Consider the following 17,696-nt stretch of genomic DNA (forward strand, 5'->3'; position numbering starts at 1 on the left):
AGGCATACCCCACTTCATTGTGCTTCACAGATCGTGTGCTTTTTACAAATGGAAGGTTTGTGGCAACTCTCCTCAAGCAAATTTATTAGCGTTACGGGGACGCTTTGTGGCTCTGTGTCACATTTTGATAATTCTCACAGTATTTCAAACTTTTTCATTATTATACATGTTATGATGATCTGTGATCAGTGATCTTTGATATTGCTATTGTAATTGTTTGGGGATGCCACAAACCATGCCCATGAAAGCCTGCGAACATAACTGATAAATGTTGTGTGTACTCTGATTGCTCCACCCATTGGCTGTTTCCTGTCTTTCTCTCTCCCCAGGCTGCCCTAATTCCCGAGACACAGCAATGTTGGAATTCGGCAGTTAGTAACCCTATAATGGCCTCTAAGTGTCCGAGTGAAAGGAAGAGTGGCCTATCTCTCTCTTTAAATCAAAAGCTAGATATGATTAAGCATAGTGACGAAGGCATGTCAAAAGTGCAGATAAGCCAAAAGCTAGTCCTCTGCACAGTTATCCGAATTGTGATTGTAAAGGAAAAGTTCTTGAAGGGAATTAAAAGTACCACTCCAGTGAACACACAAATGATAAGAAAGCAAAAGAGACTCATTGCCGAGTCAGAAAGTTTGAGTGGTCTGGATAGATCAAACCAGTCGCAACATTCCCTTAAGCCAAAGCCTGGTCCAGAGCAAGGTCCTAACTCTTTTTAAATATAGGAGGGCTGAAAGAGATGAAGAAGCTACAGAAAAAAATTTGAAGCTAGCAGAGGTTGGTTCATGAGGTTTAAGGAAAGACGCCATCTCCATTACCTAAAAGTGTAAGGTGAAACAGCAAGTGGTGATGGAGAAGCTGCAGCAAGGTATCTAGAAAATCTAGCTAAGATTATTGGTGAAGGTGATTACACTAAACAATAGATTTTCAGTGTAGATGAAACAGCCTTATATGAAATAAGATGCCCTCTAGGACTTTCATAGCTAGAGAGAAGTCAATGCCTAGCTTCAAAGCTGAAAAGGGCAGGCTGACTCTTTTGTTAGGGGCTAATGCAGCTGGTGACTTTAAGTGGAACAATGCTAATTTATCATTCTGAAAGTCCTAGGACTCTTAAGAAATATACTGTGTTAGCTGGGCACGGTGGCTCAAGCCTGTAATCCCAGCGCTTTGGGAGGCCGAGACGGGCGGATCACGAGGTCAGGAGATCGAGACCATCCTGGCTAACACAGTGAAACCCCATCTCTACTAAAAAATACAAAAAACTAGCCGGGCGAGGTGGTGGGCGCCTGTAGTCCCAGCTACTCGGGAGGCTGAGGCAGGAGAATGGCATAAACCGGCGAGGCAGAGCTTGCTCAGCAATGAGCTGAGATCTGGCCACTGCACTCCAGCCTGGGCGACAGAGCGAGACTCCATCTCAAAAAAAAAAAAAAGAAATATACTGTGTCTACTCTGACTATGCTTTATGAAAGGAACAACAGAGCCTGGATGACAAACAGATGTTATCTGTTTACAGATATCATCTGTCTGCAGCCTGGTTTACAGAATATTTTAAACCCACTGTTGAGACCTATTATTTACAAAAAAAATCTTTCAAATCATTACTGCTCACTGACAATGCACATGGCTACCTAAGAGCTCTGATGAAGATGTACAAGGAGGTTTTTTCTTAATGTCTTCTAACACAAGATTCATTCTGCAATCCATGCATCCCCATCAAGGACTAATTTTGACTTTCAAGTATTTTGTTTAAGAAATACATTTCTTAAGGCTATAGCTGCCATAGATATTGAGTCCTCTGATATATTTGGGTAAAATACATTGAAAACTTTCTGGAAAGGATGTACCATTCTAGATACCATTGAGAACATTTGTGATTCATGGAAGTAGGTTAACATAGGAGTTTGGAAGAAGTTGATTCCAACCCTCACAGATGACTTTGAGGGAATCACCACTTCAGTGACGTGGTAAAAATAGCAAGAGGCATAGAATTAGAAGTGGAGCCTGAAGATGTGACAGAATTGCTGCAATCTCATGATAACACTTAAACTGATGAGGAATTACTTTTTTGGATGAGCAAAGAAAATGGTTTCTTGAGATGGAATCTAGTCCTGGTGAAGATGTTGTGAACATTGTTGAAATGACAACAAAAGATTTAGAATATTCCATATACTTAGTTGATAAATCAGCAGCAGGAACTAAGAGGATTGGCTCTAATTTTAATGAAGTTCTAATGTGCGTAAACTATTAGCAAACAGCATTGCATGCTACAGAAACAAATATTTTGTGAAAGGAAGAGTCAATGTGGCAACCTTCATTGTTGTCTTATTTTAAGAAATTGCCACAGCCACCGCCACCTTCAGTAACCACCACACTGAAAAGTCAGTACCCATCTACATTGAGGCAAGCCCCTCCACCAGCAAAAAGATCACCACTCACTAAAATCTCAAATGACCGTTAGCACTTTTTTTAGCAATAAAGTATTTTTAAATTAAGATATATACGCTGTTTTCTTTAGACTTACTGTTATTGCACACTGAATAGGCTGCAACATAATATAAACATAACTTTTTTATGCAATGGAAAATCAAAAAATTTCTATGTCTCACTTTTTTTGCAGTATTGGCTTTATTGCAGTGGTCTGGAATAAAGCCCACAGTATCTCTAAAGCCCTTCAAGTTCAAAGACAAGTGAATTTACCAATTGTGTTGATTTCTTTTGATGGTTATATTTAGTTGAGTATAATGCTTTCATTTAATAAAAAAATTAAAATAAAAAAGACTAAACTTTTGGCCTTCTGGAAATAATTAACCCAAGGATTGAGCACTTTCAGACAGGAACTAATTCTGTCTGATATTACCAGGAGGATTAAGGTAAAAACATGGTAGGTTTAAGTGATTAGCCTGTGGATATGCACAGAAAACAGTGGAGTTTCTGATGTTATTGAAAAATTACTTAGAGACTAGCAATTGATGGACAGGATTTTTATTCACACAATATTTATAATCCCGTTATTACACAGGAATTTTTGATAGATCAGCATATTATATATAGCTAGATATGTGTGTATGTATGTATACATATGAATGTATGTGTATATATATGAATGTATGTGTATATATATGAATGTATGCATTAAGATACATATACAGTATATGGAGTGATGGTCTCTACTTCTAAGACTTCTGTGAAATGAAAAATGGAGGAATATGATAACAGTCATTTTCTTTTTAAAACCTAGTGGAAAACTGAGATTTCAGAGATTTATCTTGTATGGTGAGGTGCTTATAGGGCAGTGTTTTGAAATAATTGAAAACTTTTTTTTTTTTTTTGAGATGGAGTCTCGGTCTGTCACCCAGGCTGGAGCGCAGTGGTATGGTCTTGGCTCACTGCAAGCTCTGCCTGCCAGGTTCATGCCATTCTCCTGCCTTAGCCTCCCGAGTAGCTAGGACTACAGGCACCCACCACCACACCTGGCTAATTTTTTTGTATTTTTAGTAGAGACGGTGTTTCACTGTGTTAACCAGGATGGTCTTAATGTCCTGACCTCGTGATCCACCCACCTCCGCCTCCCAAAGTGCTGGAATTACAGGTGTGAGCCACGACACCCGGGGGAAAACTTTTTTTAAATTATTAACAAGGCACTTCCCTTAGAGAAGTGAGGTTCGCGATTCTCCCCCTACATAAATTCATTTCTTTGAGTGGCTACCATATGCAAGGTTCTAAGCTAAGCCCTCTTCATAATAGCTAACATTTGTGTAATGTTTCACTGTTTACATACAACTTTAAATTTTGTTATCTCCTGCTCACCTATAACTGACAGCTCTTATTTGTCTTTATTGATATTACACTTAGTTACTGATTGGCTTGTATAAGGGTAAAGATTCTTGAAAAGGTTACATTTGTATAACTCTATAATTGATGTCATGTCTCACTTCTTCTTCCCTTTTCCTTTCCTTCAAATTCATTTGATAACTCAAATTATGGCAACTAAAATGGACATTAATCCATAAAATGTTAAGATAATAAAGTTAATTTTGCTTCATGGACTAACATTCTAGGTGGTATCAAGGATAAAATAAGTGATATGTTGCTTCTTGGTCCCCATTGTCAAATCATCGGGAACCTCAAAAACTATTATTAAACTGTCTCAGTTAAAAATGCCAGTTTGGGGATTTGGAGGGGGGATAATTAGACACCAAATAGTTCTACCAGAGATAATACTTTTCAGTAGCAGAGTGAATCTAGTATAGATATTAATTTTATTAGACTTCACAATTTGCCATATGTTACTGGGACACACCTTAGTAATTTGAGTATTTGAAACATTATTTTTCATGTTCAGCTTTATAGAGACAGCTTCTCTAGAGTTTGTTTATTGTAACCTCAGGGATTGATTTAATGGAAATTACTCCCTTAAATATCTTTATTGCATGGTTCTGAAATTTCCATGATATTCATTCTTGAAACTTTTTGTTGAATAAGAATCCTATTTTTAAGGAAATGTGCTCTGCAATTATTTCTAGAGGCCCACATTTTAATGTCCAATCTTAGTTTACACTATAGTTTACAAGTTTCCTTCATAGTTCTAAAAAAGTTAAATAAATAACCAAATATATCTTCTTTTTCTGAATATCTTTAAAATGTATTTTTTTATTTACAAAGTTAACACATAATTATTAAAAATGTTTAAACTATAGGAATGTAAGAAGTAAAAAGTGAGCTTCTCATAATCTCAACACACAAAGATGACTTCCCTTGACAGTTCCTATCCTTTCATATTTTTCAGTATGCATAGTTCTGTGTGTACACACATCGTATTTGTATTAGTGTTTGTACTCATACTTTACATAGTGTTCTGTAATCAAATGTTCTCAGCAGGTTTTCATGAATTTTTCTTTTACATTAAAGAGAGATATTCCATGATTTTAAAAATGTTTGGCTGGGCGCGGTGGCTCACACCTGTAATCCCAGCACTTTGGGAAGCCGAGATGGGCAGATCACAAGGTCAGGAGTTCGAGACCAGCCTGGCCAATGTGGTGCAACCCCTCTCTACTAAAACTACAAAAATTAGCTAGGCGTGGTGGTGGGCGCCTGTAGTCCTGGCTACACAGGAGGCTGAGGCCGGAGAATCGCTTGAATCTGGGAGGCAGAGGTTGCAGTGAGCCGAGAGTACACCACTGCACTCCAGCCTGGGCAACAGAGTGAGATTCCATCTCAAAAAAAAGTTTGTATTTGATTATTACTTTTATGTGTTAACTTGAATAGTCCACGAGATGCCCAGATAGCTGATTAAACACTGTTTCTGGGTGTCTCTGTGAGTGGGTTTTCATTTGAACTGGTGAACTGTGTAAAGCAGGTGGCCCTCCCTAGAATGGGTGAGCATCATCTAATTCATTGAGGGCCTGAAAAAAGAACAAAAAGGTGGAGGAAGGGTGAATTTGCTCTCTGCCTAACAGCTTGAGCTGAGACATCAGTCTCTTGCCCTCAGTGCTTCTGGCTCTAAGGCCACCAGACCCTGACTAGAATCTACACCACTGACAAGCTGACTCTCAGGCTTTCAAACTATACCATCAGCTTTTCTAGGTCTCCAGCTTGCAGATGGGTGAACATGGGACTTCTCCGACTTCATCATCTCAGCCAATTCCTTAACATAAATCTCACTTTATATCTATCTATTAATGTCTATCTGTCTATCTCTATATGTAGATATGAGAGATATAAGACCTATAGATATCTGTATCTACACAGAGAGAGATCCCATTAGTTTGTTTCTCTGGAGAATCCTGGCTAATACGTGCAGTACTGACATTATTTTTTTAAGCACAATGGATTGATAACATAGACTCACTTTTGCAACTTGTTTGTCACATAAAATGTAGCATGTAAAATCTTTCTAGATGAAAACGTGTGTATTTACTTTATTTTGATGCTACATTGTATTCTATTGTATTGATATACCACAGTAGAGTGAACCATCCATTCTTTTCTTGATGCATATTGAGGTTATTTTCAGTGTGCCAAATGACATCCTCTTGATTTATTTCTGTGTACTTACACAAATATATGGTAGATTTCCGCGTTAATGAATGTGAACAATTAGAATTTTGATAAATATCACCAAAATGCCTTTTGGAGAATGTACATAAATAACAACCTGTTATTAACTCTGGATATTATCACTTAAATATTTTAGGAAAACAGAGAGGTAAAAATGAGGTAGTGGTTTTAATTTTGCATTTTCATTATTATTAGTGATTTTGAGCAGTACTGTATTTATTAACATTTTCTTGTTTCTTATCTAAACTACCTGTCCTTATCCACTGCTAATCTAACTTTCAGTTATTTTCCATTTTGTTTACAGAACTCTCTTCTCTTTATGTATAGTAAATTATCGTTTATATATTTTCAAAATGTCTTTTAATTTATAAATCATTGAGTAAACTAATGAGTAAATGAGGGACTGATATAAAATATTAAAAACTGGTAATTAAGTAAGACACGTTAAGTTCATAATAGGCACATGTACCCAGGCTGCTGTGGGGTCATAGAACAGTGGTAGCTACAGCTAAGTGGAGAGAAAAGAAGGTCAGCTGTACCAGATGAAACTTGAGCTGTGTTTTAAAATATGACTGGAGGCCAAGCGCAGTGGCTCACACCTATAATCTCAGCACTTGGGAGGCCGAGGCAGGCAAATCACGAGGTCAGGAGTTCGAGACCAGGCTGGCCAACATGGTGAAACCCTGTCTCTACTAAAAATACAAAAATTAGCTGGGCATGGTGGTGGGCACCTGTAATCCCAGCTACTGAGGACGCTGAGGCAGGAGAATCACTTGAACCCAGGAGGCGGAGGTCACAGTGAGCCGAGATCATGCCGCTGTACTCTAACCTGGGCGACACAGCGAGACTTCATCTCAATAATAATAATAATAAAATAAAATACGACTAGAAATTGTTGCGTCAAAGAAGATGAAGAAGTTGTTCTGGGAAGAGGATGCAGCAATCCAGGTGGAAGACAGCAAGGTCTTTTCTGGAAATCACAAATTGTTCACTTTGCCTAGAGGAAAAGGTACTGTACAGAGAGCTATGACACAGAGAGCTATGACACAGAGAGCTATGAGATGGGGTTACAGAGAGGGAGGGGCCATTGTGAATGGCTTGGTATGTTAAGATAAGGCATTTGAGCTTTACCCTGAAAACTTGGGGAGTCATCGATGTGTCTAGATTTGAATTTCAAGACAACTAGTCTAACACAAATATAAAAATAGTTCAGAAGGAGTCAGTCAGGATGCAGGAAAACCAGGTTGTGTTGAGGCAGACATTAAGTTTTTCATTGTCATAATCATCAGGGGTCAACATAAAATCTTTTAAAAGGTCTCTGGAATTGGAATTTAGCAGTAGCTCTGGAAGAATATATACCTGGCAAGTGGGAATGCTTGAGGTAGAGAGACTTTTTCTTTTCTTCTGTACACATTTGCGTATATTCAAGTTTTATTTTTCAATCAATCCGAGACTTTAATACTAAAGCAATATTTTTTTAAAAAACTGCACCAGTAACAGATGGGAAAGATCTGACCTGGAAATTTTTGTGATAAGTACTGAGTGCTTTGATGGACCATCAAATCAGTCTGAAACCAAATGTGAATGTGGCTACTAAAAGCTGGTGTAGTAATAGTTGGTTACATTAGTATTTTATAGTATTCTAATAAAGAGTGTTTATACTCTGCTTTGTAACAGTAAAATTGGAAGCAAAGTTTGTTCACTTTGGGTATCAAAATTGAGATGATCAACTTGGACCATGTTTAGGAGAAAGAACTGTGAGAGAAATGACTTAAAATCATTTTAGGTAAGGAATAATTAAAGAAAATGGTTATATATGTATGTATGTATACATATATATCACAAATTGTCAAAATTGTACACCTTAAATGTATGTAATTTTATTGGTCAACTATACCTCAATAAAGCTGGGGAAAAAAGGAAAATGAGGATGTTTAGAGCAGGCCAAGCAAGATATTTGATTTCAGTAAATAAGAATATTTTATTAAATTCCTAATAGAAATAGAAACAAGAAATTAAAATTGCAAGAGGACAGATTTTTATACAAAAAAGGAAGAAATCAAATGGATGTCACCTTTTAAAGCCTAGAAACTGATATCCCTGATGTTTTTGTCAACTTCTTCTAAACTGGCAAAGACTGCAGTATTCATTCATTTCACTAATTGTTATGGCCAGTTGTACATGATGAATTCCATAAAGGGCCAGCCATTTGTTTGCAAATTCTTTTAATAAGTTTGCATACATTTTTCTCATTAAATAAAACTAACAGGTTCATTTCATAAGTTGATTGCATTAGATCTGTTTTCAGATTTTTAAACTAGTACACTAAGTGGTAGTATTAATAATATTAAATAATTCAATTTGTCAGTATTACCAAATCTCTTCCCAACTTAGCCATAAATACCTTCTCTCACATACTCTACATACATAAGCCTAAGTTGCCAGTCTTGTCCCCATTGTCTTTACATTTGCTGAAGTTTTGTTGTACACAGCTATTGTATTATTTCTTCTCACCAACAAAGATGGAGTGGAGTCAGTCGAAAAAGAGAGCTACCCTACACAGTCTAGTTCAGGGTAAACGTCAAACATCGCAGAAGATAAAATTTTAGTTTCATCCTGTAGACTTGGGATTCTGACACTTGAGCAGGTTGTAATCACCCTGCAACCCTGCGCTAGCCTGCATTGGAATACACTGAACTATGGGATATAATCTGTTCTTCTGTCATCTTGGGCTGGTGATATGGTAAGGTATAAGAAAGACAACACAATTTATGTTTTTCTAGTGCCTTTATATACTTCTAAAATGTCTAATGTTTTAGCTCTAGGAAAATATTGCTTACCTAACATAATTTGGGCATTGTTTTGCAAATACGCTCAAGTTCTTTGGTTGGCAAATACATGTATCAGTTCACCTCCAGAGAACAGAACCAACAGGATGTGTGTTTGTGTGTGTGTGTGTGTCTGAGGAGACTGATCACAAGGAGTTGGCTCATGTGATTATGAAGGCTGGCAAGTCCCAAGATCTGCAGGGTGAGCAGATCCATCAAGCTGATCCAGGAGAGCTGTCAGGGTCGCTTCAGTCTCGGTCCAAAGACCTGAGAACCAGGAGAGCCAATGGTATAGTTGGAGGCTGAAGACCAGCAGCATTGAGACTTAGGAAGAGCCAATGCTTCTGTGTCTGAAGGCTGGAGAGAAACCAGTGCCCCAGCTTGAGAGCAGGAGTCATTCTCTCTTCGTCAGCTTTTTTGTTCTATTCAGGCCTTCAATGGATTGGGCGAGGTCCACCCACGTTAGGGAGGATGATCTGCTTTATTCAGTCTACAGATTTAAATGTTAATCTCATCCAAAAACACCCTCACACACACTCAAGATAATGTTTGATCAAATGTCTGGACATCCTGTGGCCCAGTTAAGTTAACGTATAAATAAGACATCACAATACGCTTAACAGACCAGGTGTTCCTATTGCTCATCAGTGTTTATTGCATGTTATCTGTTTACCAATGTTTTATTTTCCCTACCCAGGAATTATTTACTTAACATCACCTCTTAGTCATTTGGAATCTACCTCACTTTCGTTGATGGTTTCTGCTCAAGACGGTGGTGGGCTCACAGCTGTCATTAATGCCGAAGTCACCATACACATTTTCCAGACAACTCTGGCACCTGCTGAATTTGAAAGGCCTAAGTACACTTTCTTAGTTTATGAAGATGTGCCTGAAGATAGTCCCATTGGAACAGTGAAAGCAAGAGAGCCCCTGAGTAAGTACTTATTTCTTATGCTGCATGGAAGTCCATTATTGGAACATTTCTTGTTTTTTCCTAGGCAGTACAATCTTGAATTATTTTTTTTTTTGAGACGGAGTTTCGCTCTGTCGCCCAGGCTGGAGTGCAGTGGCCTGATCTCAGCTCACTGCAAGCTCCGCCTCCCGGGTTTACACCATTTTCCTGCCTCAGCCTCCCGAGTAGCTGGGACTACAGGCGCCCGCCACCTCGCCCGGCTAGTTTTTTTGTATTTTTTAGTAGAGACGGGGTTTCACCGTGTTAGCCAGGATGGTCTCGATCTCCTGACCTCGTGATCCGCCCGTCTCGGCCTCCCAAAGTGCTGGGATTACAGGGAATAATCTTTTTCTTCTTTCCATGCAAGTCAAAACAAGGGAGATAACACAGCCTGTGGCTTGCTCTTTGTTCCTCCAACATTGTTTCTGTCCATCCCACAATTTTTTTTTCTGATCACAAAAATAATAGGCATTTGTAAAAGAATGTTTAAAACAATACAGATTATAATATACAAAGTATATGTCTCCTATAACCCACTCACCAAAACACACATACATACACACACACACACAATTTACAAGTTTTTGACAAATATGCATCTTTCTGTATTTGTTGTTGTAGAGCTTCTTTCCCCACTTAGTATATACTGAGCAACTTTCCAGATAACTGGACGTCATTCTGTCTCCCTAAAAGACAGTTGTATAGTATTTCAACTTAGGAAGGAACAGGAGGGGACCAGGAGGAGGACAAGCTCTTTGGAGAGGTAATTCATTTCTAGGAATTTATCCTTCAGAGGCTCCTCTACAAGTGTGAAAAAGTCACACACGGCTATTTGCCCAAGTACTATTTGGACTAGCAAGATTTTTTAAATCATTCAAACTGGTAGCAAATGTAAACATAAAACATACCTAAGTTGAAATACTATACAATCTCTATGGAGAGTATTTGCCCTTCATAGGTAGATATAACAGAGAAACATCAACATAAATTTAACTTGACTTCCTCAAATATATAAAAAAGGTATCCCAATTATTTTCTGAATATCTTTCCCTTTTAACTCATGTAAGAAGGATGAAGGAAGATATGAAACCTGTGCCTTGCTCTTTGCCCTTTGGACATTCTTTTCCTACACCAAAAAATTCTCAAAACCACGTGTCCACTTTTCAGCAGGCTTTGGAGAGCAGAGGAAGTAAGACATTGCACAGTAGTCTCCCTAGATGGAGAATATACAATCACGGGTCCTTAACGATGGGAAATGTTTTGAGAAATGCCTCATTAGAAAATTTTGTCAGTGTGCAGACGTCACAGAGTGTACTCACACAAACCTAGATGGTGTGGCCTACCAGACACCTAGGCTAAATGTTATAATCCATTGCTCCTAGGTTACGAACCTGCACAGCATATTACTGCACTTAATACGGTAGGCAGTTGTACCCCAAAGGTAAGGATTTATGTATGTGAACATAGAAAAGGTACAATAAAATACGGTGTCAGAATCTTACGGAACCATCATAATATATGTGGTCCATCATTGGAGTGTCATTAGGCAGTGAATGACTGTATTAATATTTCAATTTCTAAGTTTCCAGTGGGTCCACCCTTTTGACATACAGTGGTTGCCCCCTCTCTCTTTTTCAGACTCCTCAGAACCCATCTTTTACAGGATTTCTTCTGGTGATCTCGGCGGAAAGTTCTCCATTCACCCGTGGCTGGGCTCTATTCGCACCCGGAAGCCCCTGGATCACGAGACGCAGCCCGTGGTTGTGCTCACCGTGCAGGCGCAGCTCGGCAGCGCCCCAGCCTGCAGCAGCACAGAGGTCAACATAACTGTCCTGGATGTCAATGACAACCACCCAGCGTTCCTCAGGACCTCGGATGAGATTAGAATATCGCAGACCACGCCGCCTGGCACAGCCTTGTACCTCGCACGTGCGGAAGACAGAGACAGTGGGCGGAACGGACTCCTCCGGTACTCCATCGCCAGCCCGCAGCCGGGCGTCTTTGCCATCGACAGAGCCCTGGGGGTGCTGTTCCTCAACGGCAGCCTGGGCGCGGGCGAGCACCGGGAGCTCACGCTGATTCTCAGGGCCGAGGACCAAGGCGTGCCTCCTCGGGCAGCCCTGCTGGTGCTGACAGTCGTTATCGAGAAACGTGAACACAGCCCATCCTGGACTTTCGAACATTTGGTCTATCAAGTGGAAGTCAGTGAGTCTCTCTCACCGACGACACAAATACTGCAAACACAGGCGCACCCACTTGGCCCCCAGCGTGCAGCCTCGCCGCTTAGGTACTCGCTGGAACCTAGCATAGACTCTGCTGTGTTTGGAATCCGCCCTTACACGGGCTGGATTTATTTGCGGCGACAGCTTGACTATGAATCCACCCAAACATATAATTTTAAAGTGTTTGCTTGGATCCCCGAGGACGGATTGTTGCAAAATGTGAGCACTACAGTCACTGTTCATGTCCGGGATGAGAATGACAATTCCCCCACCTTCTTGCATGATGTATTGTTTCTGAAAGTCGAAGAGAGCCCTGTTCCCCAAGGTGTAATAGGCAAAATTACAGCTATTGACATGGACTATGGAAGGAATGGACAGCTATTATATTTCCTTTTGTCTGATGGAAGATTCTTCAAGATGAATCCTAATACAGGTAGCACTTCATAGTTTCCACCTATTCCTTTAAAACGAAGATTGAGTACTATCATGCTGGTCTTTAAGTAAAAATAAAAATTAAAAATTAAATAAAATCAAGATTCAGAAAACTCAAATCGTTAGGTGTAGCATTAGTGCATACATGCAATTGAAATACGGTTTTTAATAAATGCGGTATTCGATTACTGTATTGTGAGATCTTAAAAATGGAGTAAAATTGAACAGAGTTTCACCCATAATAATTCATACTTTCCTTGCATCACATCCACATCCTGCCAATATATGGTTCTTTTTCTGAACTAGAGGTGTAGTCAGAACTGGATTGAATATATCCTTGTGTAAAGGCTAATTTTTTCAGCAACCATCCTTTTCCATTTGTAGACATTTAAAAAATGTCAAGATGTATTTTGTGAAATATAAATATCATCAATGTAAAGCTAGAAATGAATTCATTGGTTAAGATTTCAGAATCACTCTCAGAATGTATATCTTTATTCTCATTCTGACAGGGGAACCAGAGGAAAACGGGGAATAATCACAGTGAAATTTTTGAAGTCTGAATTAAGAAATTAAAGATTAAAAGTCACTATATTTTAAAATTTATGTTGTGTAAGTTTACAGGGAGTTTATTTAATCCTTACAATGAAATATATTTATACTGCAAATACATAGCCAGGAAACTGAGACCCGGATAGCTCAAGTAGTACACCCAAAGTCATGCAGCTGGGAAGATGAGAGGAAGCGCCCTCTTTGTGCGGGTCCAGCAGACACCATCTATGTCATAACCTGGGCAGATGGTGCCGTGCCTTTAGTGGGACAGACTTTACATTCAGTTCTGATGAACTTCAAGCCTTTGTTCTCAAGCCTCTGTTCTGTGAATTAGGAGAAGGTGACCTTTCTCAGCAGATGGAGGTTTTCACAGGGCACATCACTTGCCAAGAAGGTTGCAAGCTGCCTTTCCACTCTCATTCACTCCCTAAGCTGGGACTCCTTCTGACAGGGCAAAACCATACAGGTATACAGGATTGACCCTGCTTGCACTTTACTTCCATATGGCTAGTTCTCAAGGTCTTCTATTTCACTTGTTTTTTTCTTTAAAGTAAGCAAACTACAGTTGATTCCCCCTTGATCTTCCCTCCCCTACAAGAAGACCAGGTGTCCATTCCTCATTTCATTGCATGGCTTTAAGCAAGTAGCTTAAGCTCAGAGCTGTTTCCTTACCATGAATACAGGAGACAATTCCTGACATGCCCTGTGCCATGCTTTGAGGGGGAAAGAGCTAAAGAGTATGAAGGGGCTTGGAAGAATATGTGCTTGTAAACTGTTCCTCCTCCCAAGGACAGCAGGGTGCAAGGGCAGTGTGGAGGGTGACCTTCAGAGCCTAGGAGACACACCCCCTTTTCATCCAGTTCACTGGACAGTCTTCCAAGTGACCAGGAGTTGAACTCCTGTGGAACCATACCCTGGTGTCGCCCATCCCCCGCTGCAGCCGGAGCTGCAGTCTTTTGCATCCCCGACCTCCAAGGCTGCTGCTTATCCATCAGATTTGCTTTATGAATAAAAATCTGTTTGCCATTCAGAAGTTAAGGTCTTCAGAGGAGAATTACAGTTTGGAATTTAAAAAATGCAGTTGTATATATGATCTATATTAAAACCTCAGAGTAAACACTGTAAATGTAGTTTATATATTAATAGTAAACAGTTATCATAAACACTGCTCACCAATTCAGCAACTTACCTAAATGAGAATTGTCATTTTTGTTCCTTGTTTCCACTTTCTTTTTATGCAATGCTATTTTATTTGTATTAACATGAAAAAAGTTTTTAGCCATAGAAATGTTTGTCGGTAGCTGCTTCATGCTCACATTCTCACAGGTACATTTTTTAAAATTTTTATAAATGATGAGGAAACCAATGCTTGGCAGAGCTTTCTAACAGGAGACAGGCTATTGGACCAAGTGCTTGTCTTCCCACGGTCCCTGGCAATAGGGAGAGGCAGTTAAATGTTATGCCTGGGTCTGCATGACTGACACATGAGGAAAGTTACCAAAGGTAGTGTAGCTCTAGGCAGAAATATTTGAAATAAAGCTTCTAAAGCATTAAGAGTTTTTAGGAAGTCAGTATCCATTGCTACATGTCTATTTTGTGAGATAAAAAACAAATACCTGTGTACATAAAACACAAACCATTGCCTAAGGAATATGATTTGATTTTCAGAAAGATGTGTAGCCATTATGTTAAAGTAGTGATAACAGCTGCCATTTGTGTAATCATGTATAGCTTGCACAATACTTTTAAATGTGTGGTTACATTTCTTCCTGACAGTAGTCCCAGGCTTAGAGGGGCCATTCCACGTCTGAGGTGAGGAAACTGGGGCCCAAATCCAGAACTTGTGTCAGAGCTAACGTGCTTTCCATCATCCTGTATAGCAGCATAAGGAGGGATAAGCAGCAGTTTTAAATCTTCTCAATCATTACTAAGTTCCCACAGAGTTTTATCATTTTTATGAATTCATTTTTTATTAGTTCAAATGATTGATGGATGATAATTTGAAATACAAAGAATAACAAATTTAAAGTGACATTTTCAGGAGCAACTTGAGAAAATTTTTTCAACAGTACCATAGAGCCAAACTACTATGTAGATGTTCTTAGAAGTCGCATGTTTGCTCAAAGCTTTTTATTTGGTTTTCCTTCTGGAAATTGTTCTGGCCACAGTGCACCTGGTACACAGTGCCTATGTCTTGTTCTGCTCTGTGCTCCGCAGGAGAGTTGATCAATTGGGTGGCACTGGATCGGGAGCACCGGGGACACCATCAGATGACTGTGCTAGTGACAGACCGCGGCTCCCCACCACGAAATGCCACCATGGCGGTTTACGTCTCAGTTACTGACATCAATGATAACAGGCCCTTCTTCCCCCAGTGTCTGCCTGGAAAGGAGTTACACGTGAAGGTTTGTGAAGTAACCTTGCGATGAAGGTGTAATATCTTAAGTCATTTGTTTTGAGCACCATCTTGTGGTAAAACATGTGAATGTATCACATCAGTCTTGGTGTGGCAGAGCATACTTTTTTCTAGAAGACCTAGATATTGTGCACATTTTTTAAAAAAAAACTTTAAAAACTTTTGAAAAGGTAAATGAATCTGTGTGCTCTTTGGCATTGTATCTCTAGTTGCTTTATATTAATAAGTACAATTCAGCCCTTTGTATACAAACTGAATGGTGCTTCAGGATAATGCTCAGACGTGGCTTGTTTTTCCAGTAGTTTGCGTGCATCTCTTTGTGCAGAGCTTCTTAAGGGCAATTGATACATGTCTCTAAGATAGTTACTTAAGGGTAGGGGAACAACGTGTAGCTCTAAAGTGGGTAGGTGGACATCCAGAGATAGTAAAAGATGATCCTTTTGATCACATGCACAAACTTGCAATTATATTTACATTATCTCATCTTTTTCATTTCTGTCTTTTTGTATGTTTTATAATATACATAATAAATTAGAATCTCCGTTCATTCACATAATTAATAAATATGTTTGGACCTACTAATAATTTTTTTAGTAGATGGGTTATAATAATGAAAAGTTTAGAAGCTACTGTTCTAGAACAATTGAATTAGACATTCAAATTGTGCTCAAGTATACATATTGAACAACTCAATGAAAGTATTGAGGAACTCACAACTTTAAACCGATCTTCTGGTTCAGCTTTAAAGAAAAATTCTAACAAAGCAAAATATTATTATATTATCATTACCCTTTTTAATCATATTATTAAAATGTTCTGTGGCTTAACTGGGCAGTTGGACTCTAAACATGTAGTTGAACTTCACATGTGCACTTCAATATTCCAGGACAGCTCCTGATAATTGATATGTCCTGTATGAGTTTTGTTTTCTGAATTAAAGGTTCATATTTATTTTAAGCATATTTTAAGCCATAGCAACCACCTTTCAAAAAATGTCCTAAGAGATGATGAATGAGAATATGCTAGAAATCTTAAAATACACCAAAAATCTAAGATTGTTTAGTAAGTTCAATTTCTTTTTCTTTTGGTCAGAATTAGTTCAGATGCCTCAGATAATTCATTATAATTGAATAAAAGATTTAATTTGTAAGGAGGATTCTTTTCATGGACTTACACCCATATAACTTTTACATGGTATGCATTTGAATTATATGTGGATTTAAGATAGTTTAAAATGTTAAAATGTATAATGTATTCATTCATTTAAAGGTCCACTGATATTTCTTTTTAAACTTTTGCTAATTCATTTGTAAGCTGTTTGTTTTAATGGCAGGTTCTGGAAGGTCAGCCAGTAAAAATGTTGGTTACAACTGTGTTTGCAAAGGATCCTGATGAAGGAAATAATGCAGAAGTTATATACTCAGTATCTTCAGGTAAAAATTACTGTTCATACAGGATTAAGAACTTTTAGGATTTCTGCTTTCATTTATCAACTATCCCCTTCTGGCAAAACAGGTTCTATTTTGATTACTTAGAATGCTGTAGTTAATTTTGAAAATACACCAAGTTACAAACAAAATACATTTGCTATTGTCAAGAGCTACTTTCAGTTTTTGAAAAATAATTTATAAGTTTAATAAAAAATCAGAGTAGCTTTTTACATTCCTAATAGAAACTATTCATCTTTAGTGAATAATTTGCAATAATGTGAAGTACAAATTTACTTTTGTTGATAGGAAAGTGTTAGGGGATAAGAATTGGTATTAAGTATGATTAAGAGTTCCAAAACAGCATGGTACTGGTACCAAAACAGAGATATAGACCAATGGAACAGAACAGAGTCCTCAGAAATACTACCACACATCTACAACCATCTGATCTTTGACAAACCTGAGAGAAACAAGAAATGGGGAAAGGATTCCCTATTTAATAAATGGTGCTGGGAAAATTGGCTAGCCATAAGTAGAAAGCTGAAACTGGATCCTTTCCTTACTCCTTATACAAAGATTAATTCAAGATGGATTAGAGACTTAAATGTTAGACCTAATACCATAAAAACCCTAGAAGAAAATCTAGGCAATACCATTCAGGACATAGGCATGGGCAAGGACTTCATGTCTAAAACACCAAAAGCAACGGCAGCAAAAGCCAAAATTGACAAATGGGATCTAATTAAACTAAAGAGCTTCTGCACAGCAAAAGAAACTACCATCAGAGTGAACAGGAAACCTACAGAATGG

The 17,696-nt window shown here is 38.5% G+C and overlaps 1 protein-coding gene across 1 annotated transcript in view; it reads left to right on the forward strand.

Moving 5' to 3' along the window:
* Positions 1-17,696, forward strand: part of DCHS2 (dachsous cadherin-related 2) — a 261,718-nt gene that overhangs the window by 154,656 nt on the left and 89,366 nt on the right. Inside the window, exons 4-7 of the mRNA XM_023226330.3 lie at positions 9,580-9,816; positions 11,473-12,489; positions 15,258-15,445; positions 16,790-16,889. Coding sequence (XP_023082098.2) covers positions 9,580-9,816; positions 11,473-12,489; positions 15,258-15,445; positions 16,790-16,889 — 1,542 coding nt within the window. The remainder of the gene's footprint in view (positions 1-9,579; positions 9,817-11,472; positions 12,490-15,257; positions 15,446-16,789; positions 16,890-17,696) is intronic.

This window comes from Piliocolobus tephrosceles, chromosome 3 (genome assembly GCF_002776525.5).
Source record: "Piliocolobus tephrosceles isolate RC106 chromosome 3, ASM277652v3, whole genome shotgun sequence".
Taxonomy (NCBI): Eukaryota; Metazoa; Chordata; class Mammalia; order Primates; family Cercopithecidae; genus Piliocolobus; species Piliocolobus tephrosceles.